We start from the raw sequence: 8,428 nt of genomic DNA on the forward strand, positions 1-8,428 counted from the left end.
GGGCGGCTCTGCGCTGCAGCAGCGGGAAGGCAGGGCCGGTGCGTCCGGCACAGGGCGTGGGACAGCCCGGGTCCATCAGCCGCTGTGCAGCTCACGTGCCACCGACAGCTAAAATTAAAGCATGCACTGCTTGACGGCTTCTTGCCCACTCAGAGGGGTGGGCAGTCTGAACGGGAAGGAAAGCAAGCAGTAATTAGGATACTGTGTTTTTGTCGAATGAAAGAGCTAAAATTTGATAAACTCAAACAAATCTGAAAGAATAATTACAAGAACAGTATTGTTTTTTCTGGTCTGGTAGTTTCCTAGATAAAATACAAACAATGAAGCCTAAGGTGATGGCTCAATGCAAATGACTTCTAAAGATTTAACTTGGAACGTACATCACTGAAATACTTTAAGAAGATTAGTTGAAGAGGAAAGACTTCCGAAGTTTCACAGCGTATTTTGTTTGACTGATCTGGAAATGCTCCTGTATCACAAATACAAACACACACTTATTGTTCACCTGTGCATCCCAAAGAAAACTCGGTGATGTGCTACGCACTGTAACAAACACTTCTCCCCTGTCCAGGCCATTACTACGGAGCAGAGGGCTTTAGCATCCAAATGGGCATCTGACTGGATGCCTAGCCAGGAACCTGCCTGCCAGCACGGCAAGACAATAGGGCATCAACACCATCTGGTACACTCCCTGCTAAAACAATTTTGCTGGCCTTGGCAAGATGGCTAAGGGGAGCTGTAGGAGATGTTTCCTTTGCCCTGCGGTACTCGCTCCCCTCAGCCGGGACTCCCGGAATGCCAGCCAGCGCTCCTTGCTGATGGCAGGGTTGACGCCTGCCTGCTGCCTAAGGATGCTGACACAGTCTCAAGTAGCCTGACGCCGTCCTGCCCTGCTGTGCCAGCCTGCAAGAGTTAGAGTAACTGGATTGCCTGGAGCCCAAGTCAAGTACATAACACTTTCAGGACTTGGTTAACTTCTCATAGTTTCAGCTCACTGAAACACATAAACGTAAGGCGAAGCTTTCATTTTGCTTCTCTATAGTGGGTCTCCAGTACAAAATAACTCTTCAGTCAAGAAGAATATGACCGCAGGACTTTGGGACTCCCTTTTAACTGACTGGAAGAAGGGATGTGAGATGAGAAAGCATACCCTCCCACCCACACTGCTGAGCTTAACCATCCACAGAGAGGGATCCCCATGAGACTCTGCAGTACTAAACCAAACACTGCTGTAATCCTGTGCTGGGCTGGGCAACAGGAAAAAGCACTGTGCTGTCGGTGTCTGGCTAGGTGTTATTTTCAGCTAGTTAATGGAACTGTGTACTATCCGAACAGTTATCAGAAGTTCATGGACGTTCACGTTAGAAAAGAATAAAGGAAAAGACTGCAGAACAAATATTTTGAAAAATAATTTTTCCAAACTGATTTTGCAGTTCAGATCTCTGGAGTTTTTCCTCAAAACTTGAGTAGCTGCTTTCACAAGTTAGTTGTTTGTGGCTGGTTTCCTGTGCTTAAGCCAATGTACATCAAGTATGACAGCACTAAAATCAACTAAGTGAGTATGTGGCTCCAGTTCAGAGAAGCACTCCCTACTCTGGACAAAAGATAAACATACCAGCTATTTTGATGTCTTCAAGCACTCTTCTTTATCAAGTCCTAAATTAAGTGGATAAGAAAGCAGAATTGGGCCACTTCTGTTTTATAATTACAGTGGAACATATTCATGATTTCATTGCAGCCAGAATTTTGTTTGATCTTATCTCAATATTACAGGCTTTACTCCCTAGTAAAACCTGTAATGAAAGTGACTCTAAAAAAACCTCAAGTTATTTCAAGCTGAAAAGAATCATGAAAGCAATTTAAGATAAAAGAGGACAGGGGACATCTTCCTAAAAGTAGCATAAAATCAACTGTGGGACAACTAGGCAAGGTGAAGAAGTCATAAGAGTTAAAACAAAAAAAAACCAGAAAAAAACAACCACCACATGCTTAAATATAATTAGCTCAGGACTGTAACAAAAAATGATCACCCCCATTTTCAGATAGCTTCATGAAAGCACAAAAAGATTTTCATTGTCCACATCACAATTTCCCCAAGGCAGACCTTCAGACCTTGCTTACTTGGTATCAAATTATTAAGAATGGAAAAGCATGAAAGCATGTAACATTTCACATATATCACCCACAATAATTCAAGGGCTCAGTCCTAATCTGGCACACACAGAAGCTTGAACAAAGGACACCCATACTTGTGTTTACGTATGCAAGGTATCTGCAGATCTCAGACATTTAGCCTTAGTTGAAGGAGCTATAATTCAGCCCTTTATAAGCTGACATACCTGCAGGTAACTACCTGCTCTGGAATTTATTTCACTGTGGTCTCAGCTAAACCCACTGAACTTACTTCTTGGATGCTCCGTCACAGCACTGAGATTCAGGTCTTTATAGTCCTGTCAACCTGCTAAGGGTGCAGAAAACTCCACACAAGCAGCTGAAATCTCGCAGCTAAGGAAGGCTTCAGCTTCTGCAGTCACACCAGCCATCAGTGGCAGGGCAGGTATGACAAAACAGTTGGTACAGCACAAGAATGAGCACTGACAACCACTGTGAAGAAGCCACAGCCAGAGTGCACCCCTTTACAAGCAGTCACCCCCATTAAAGACAGAACATTATTGGCTTTGAGCTTAAACACAAGGAGGTGTAGATCAACCCACTTTTTGTCCTAACACTTAATGGTAAACACAGAGTAAACTGGGCGATGTTGTGAACCCAACAATTTATTATCTGAGAACATAGCACTGGCAGCTATTATGTGCAAGAAGCAGATTAAATTGGTTGTACTGCAGAATCATGAAGGGCTTGATGTGTTTTCCTACAGTATGATCTGTGCAGGGGTTTGGGGCCAATGGTTAGGATTCTAGTAGTATTAACTGGCTGGGAATTAGCTATGACAAAGTGCCATGAATCTGAAGAATATACAGTGGATGTGCTGGAAGCTGGCTCCTCAAAAATGCTTGCAGTGCAGTTTTACCTGATCATGCCACATAAATGTGTCTGTCTGATACATCTTTATCAGCATAAAGCCAAGAAATAAAATAAAGATTGTTCTAAAAGGTTTTTTTTCACATTGGAAACACCTCCTCCTCTCTATCCATGGTGTCAACTGATGTTCTTTCAAAGGTGTTCCTTCTGACAAAAACATAGAATTCTTATAAAAACGAACTCTGATATTAGTAGAAATAGTAGTAGTAGTAACAACAGTCATAAAAATGACACCAATTGAATATCTGGTGCAGGAGAGCTCCTTGAGGCTGAAGGAATCAGCTTAGTGCTGTCATTGTCTACTGGTAAAAAGCCCTCCCAAAACTAAAAACCAAACCAACCAACCAAAGCCCCACCATAAACCCTCCAACAGATTTCTGCAAAGTACGTTGGCTCCGATGGCTGGTGAGAAGTCAGGAGTCTAAAGAGAATTTAGGAACCCAAATATTCTGTTCCATTTGGCCATCAGCACACAGGAGTTCACTAGGTCATTCACTAGCTCACAGCTTTGTGCTCAACCAGAAACAATCTGCTTTTGCCTTTAGCATAGACAAACCTAACCCAGTCAATAGCTGCCCCTGGAGGCAGGAGGAATACCCAGAGTGCTCTCTCACTTCCTCTAAGCACAGTAACAGTTTGTGTAGGGAGTCACAAGAGACTCTGTGGTACTAAACTGATGAACATTTGGTACGTATAATCCTGAGATGTGCATACAGTACACCGCTTTGTCAGACAAGAAATACAGAATACATACTCAGTTTCTCTAGGATCTCCTCATCTGTCATCTTGGATTTTTTTCGCTGCCGGTCTGTGTTTCTGTACAAAGTGTTTGTGTTTGAGTTTTCAGGTTGGAGAGTAGTGGCTTCTTTAGCTGGTGCTAGTGCAGCGGCAGGTTCAATTACAGAGCGTGTGTAGATCTGTGACAAGAAATTATTTTGTGTCAGAAAGGTGGCTTGCAGAGGTGCCCCTGAGATCACATTTCAAATGCAAACCCTTAGGAAGATGCTGTCTGCCACATCCAGGGCTCTTAAAATGTTTGTTTTTCCTGCCCACTTCTCGAACTGAATGGACAAAAATTAAAGGCTAGTTTTACACAATTCATGGCCAGTTTCGTTTTAAATTTCCATTGATTTTCTGAAAGATGTCTGAAACAATTAATTTACTGTGTTGCAAGGATACAGAAATAGATCTGTTCCGGGCCCCAGAGCCTTGTTCCTTGATGCTCCTGCATTTTTATGGGTCACAAAATGACTCTTTAGTTGGTACGTAAGTGTCTGAGAATAGAAGCAGGGAGCATTTTCCTTTTCTGATCCTAACTGTTGAATTGACTTCTCATCACTATTTCAAGCTTTAGGGAGTGGCCATTAGTGACTGCGTTCCAGTCCTTCAGAGACCTACCTCCTCTTTACAATGTATAGCAGCAAGGGATTCTTCTCACCAACCTTCAGTCAAGTAAGAGTTAAGGGTATGGTCTAAGCTGTTCATTTAGCTACTTATACAGTCTGTGGAGAGGGACAGCTACCTCCAGGGGACAGTTTCTCCTCTGTATCCTCCAAGGGTATGAACTGCGTCTGATAACTGCTCTCTCCACTGGTGACAGAGAGCCTACACAGATACTTTGGACAAAGTTGCTCACATTTACAGCAGTAGCATTAAAAGACACAATGCTACCTCTTCTCTGATACCAAGATAAATTCATGGACCCCATCAGAACCATGGGAAACTCATGACTAAATATGAAAGTTCAAAACATTTCCCCAGTGTCAGTGGCCTGGGTGAAGCACTGTCATGGTAAGACTCCAGCCCGCAGAGCCTCCATCTGCAAGTGCTGTCTGATCAGAAACATGCAGCTCTGAATTACGGCAAATACAGCGCTAACCAAAGCTGCAACTTACTGATTTTGTATGTTCAGGCCGTGGTGCGATAACAGGTGGAGGTTCGTTGTCATCTTCCTCTTCTTCATCATCTTCATCCTCTTCTTCAGAAACAGAGGGAGCTAGTGGGGGTTCTGATGCTGTTTTTGTGCTCTGTGGACAGACAGTGGCATGAGTGACAGTCACCATTTTGGCACTTGAGAGGTTTGATAATTACACACAACTTTAGCCTGCTTAGACATCAGAAACCCATCTAGACATGCCTATAGTCTTACAAGCCTCAGTTCCAAGTTACACATGGTACAATACAATTTAAAGGTTACAAATTACTGTGCTGTTTTGTTCATTTGTCTTGGTGTTTTTCATTTTTGCTAAAAACAACTAAATCATTCCCACACTTAGTCAAAGCCTAATTTCACAAAATGCAATGCTTGAATATATCACTAGAAATCACATCTAGTTGCTGGTTAATTGCTTTGGCATTGTATCTACAGAAATGGTACCAGTTAATTAAGCTAACAGGTGTCTACTGGCTAGGTTAATTAACACACTTCAAAGTGCAAAGCCTCCTTCGTCGTCTTGCTGGGAATTTGGTTTTGAAGAGAAAAGCCATTTGTTTCTTTACTATTTTACCCAGGGGGTAATCATATTGCCTGTTTCCACGGTGCTGAATTTCCCTGTTTAGTAGCTCCTTTTTCAGCACCATCCTCCTTTTTACCTGGTCATGAGTTAACACATCAATCTTACTACTGTTTGCCCGTGTCTCACTGCAACAGTAACCCGGAGTGAACGCAACCCTCTCAGCAGCACGGCGCATCCTGCCGCCCTGCCTGGGGCTGCCAGGCAGGCACCCCGACTGCTCACCCGGGCTCCCGTTACAGGCAGCAGAGAATAAAAGCCACTGCCAGCGTGCAGCTGACCTTCAGGCAGACTCCAGATGTGGGGCAGGCAAGGGAAGTCTGCCTGATCAGTTGTCTACGTGTAAACTGAAGCCTACGGTGCAGATATTTAAAGTCAGGTGAGTTGAACCCCTCCACCAGTCCCGGCTACTACACGGAGGCAGGGGGTATATCACATTGTCACAATTTTATTTGCTGGTGAAACAAAAAACTGAAAAGGTGCCTTGTTAAGTGTTTACCGACTGCTTTCAAGCTGGCTACAACAGGCCACTTAGAGAACTGAAGCAAATCAAAGGCACTATTGTAAATACTGACATCTCATTCGCATCATCTTTAAAACGGCTTCGGTTTGATCCAGTATAAATACCAGTAAGGGACGGCCCGCAGGAAACAGGGAGACCTCACCTTCATGCCTGTGTTTTACTGAACAGATGACTGTATCACTGCCTTAAGTCACCTGTACTTGAACACACTGTCACACAGATACACACACAGAGAGAGTATTGTATTTTCTGTGAGACTCAGTTTGCTTACCCAACTTTTAAAGATAAATAGTGAAACAGGCTATTAATCTGCCCCAAGCAGGGAATGGTATGTCAGACATTCTGAAGGACCAGTTTAAGGGCAAATTCTCTCAAGCCAGGGGTTCCCTAATGGGAAGGTGAATATTACCTTGCCATATACCACTGTATAGCTTTCTATGCATCATAAGCACTTTGCTTACATGGGGATAGCAGATAATTAAGGGCAAAATAAAGAAGGGAATAATCACCTTTCCGTTATGTCACATGCTTACAACTGTTTTTTCCATTGGGCTCTACGCTTGGTCTGACAGCACTAAATTGTGCAGCTAGAACGTATACAATGTCATATTATTTAATGTCAGACTCCCATTAAGGACTGAAATGAAATTAAAGTAATTCCAATGACTGCTCGATCCTGTCAGAGCATTGTTTTCGCTGTACTATAACATTCAGCCAGCATCCTCTAAGTCGGTAACTTTTGAAAGCTGACATCTTGACTGCCTCACCACTGCCTATGTCTGCTAGAACAAAATACCAAAGCATCTACCAGTGTGTCCATACCCATGGGAGAAGCTATTGGGAAAGCTTACTATGCTCTGGTGAACCCCAAACTTCCTTTTAAAAGTGCGTTTTATTAAAGATAATGGAAGTGGCATCAATTGAAAGTCTGAATTGTGAATATTCAAAGATGATTTTCATTACACTCTCTGCTGTGTAATCACAAACCTAAAATTAAGTTGCTTAACACTTGAAAAGAAAGGCCAAATCCCCATTCAGTCATTTGCTATTTAAGGCACTAACATTAACACTAATAAATCTGGTCAATATTAATGCGGATGTCACGGCTACATCTCTGGGATTGCTATGGCAATCCAGTATTAATTAGAGTGGATGATTATTTAAAACTTTCTTTCAGTGGTTCCAGTGAGTTACATATCAATTACAACCTTGTTTATATTCAGCTACATATCCAGCTGTACTAAGGATAAATCATAAAATTTAATAGAAGTGGATTCTAAGTTGTTAAAAATAAATTAAAATGGGATAATTACACAGTACTGCATATTGTTGTGAATTATATATTCCACCATGGTTAAGAACAGCAAGCAGTCTTTTGTCTGCAAAACCAGACTTTCATCCGTTTAAAAGTTCTTAAACAGAAAATTAGAAAACAGCCAGTGATCCCTTTTCTTCTGCTGCAAAGACACTAATATTTACCTTCTTTCAGCCTATAAGGCTGGCACTATCACAAAAGGCAAAACTCACAGCTTGCTCCACAATTCTTAAATGCTATGAAAGTAAAAGGTCACTTTCACACTCACCGAAGGATGGGCTTCTATGTATCCATGGGCGCTTTTATCTGCAATGTGCAAGGGAAAATTAACCAGATGCTGTTATAAAACTGCCTGTTGTGGGGAATCCCACAGAATGAGTAAATCCAAATAGGGAGCATTTTTCTTTAACGCCATCCCTTTGATAGCAACAGCTAGTTTATATAGCAAGCAAGACAACAGGACAATATACTAGGTTATTCTTTTTCTACAGTTTCTTGTGTCTATTTTTTGCCCTGTTTTGCCAGTAAATAAAACAAATAGAAACTTGGTCCAGAAAATACAAATTGTTCTTTAACAGTCAATGCTTCTGTTCCGCCCAAGGGCTAAAGCAGCTTTTTTTTACTTTTTTTTTTTTCCCCTTTAAATAAATTGCATGCACTGATTCTCTTTAGCTTGCTGAAAATATTTCCCCATAAAGGCTTCCCCAAAATCCCCCTTAGCCGTGGCAGTTCTATCCTGACATAGCACAGTAACAGCTCCTGAGTTCAGGAGTGTACACTACCTGTTTTGAATTTTGCATTTCACCACAAAAGTAATTGCTATTTTAGCAAACATTAAGTGTCAAGTTAGACAGTCAAATCTTTTAATTGTCGAATTCAGAAAAAAAGATGCTTTCCCTCAAAAGAAATGTTAGTAAATTCTGGAGATAACTGCACAGTTTTTAGGACTTCCAAGAAGCTCTCCCAGTCTGTATTTTAGAAGTTGTATTGGTTGAACCAGCAAACTGAGGAAATTACAGACTCTGCTGCCACAGA

General features: G+C 41.9%; 1 protein-coding gene across 4 annotated transcripts in view; it reads right to left on the reverse strand.

Annotated features, from left to right (window-relative positions):
* The window catches only part of LOC104619758 (serine/threonine-protein kinase PAK 3), a 39,219-nt gene that overhangs the window by 17,200 nt on the left and 13,591 nt on the right, over positions 1-8,428 (reverse strand). For 2 of the 4 annotated variants that reach the window (XM_010285752.1, XM_010285751.1), the window contains 3 exons: positions 7,662-7,699; positions 4,938-5,069; positions 3,797-3,959 (listed from right to left, as the gene is read on the reverse strand). In XM_010285752.1, coding sequence (XP_010284054.1) covers positions 3,797-3,959; positions 4,938-5,069; positions 7,662-7,699 — 333 coding nt within the window. Of the gene's footprint in view, positions 1-3,796; positions 3,960-4,937; positions 5,070-6,182; positions 6,221-6,874; positions 6,883-7,661; positions 7,700-8,428 lie in introns of all 4 variants that reach the window. The other 2 variants (XM_010285753.1, XM_010285754.1) reach the window with 2 other exon arrangements.

This window comes from Phaethon lepturus, unplaced genomic scaffold (assembly GCF_000687285.1).
Source record: "Phaethon lepturus isolate BGI_N335 unplaced genomic scaffold, ASM68728v1 scaffold3584, whole genome shotgun sequence".
NCBI classification, from domain to species: domain Eukaryota; kingdom Metazoa; phylum Chordata; class Aves; order Phaethontiformes; family Phaethontidae; genus Phaethon; species Phaethon lepturus.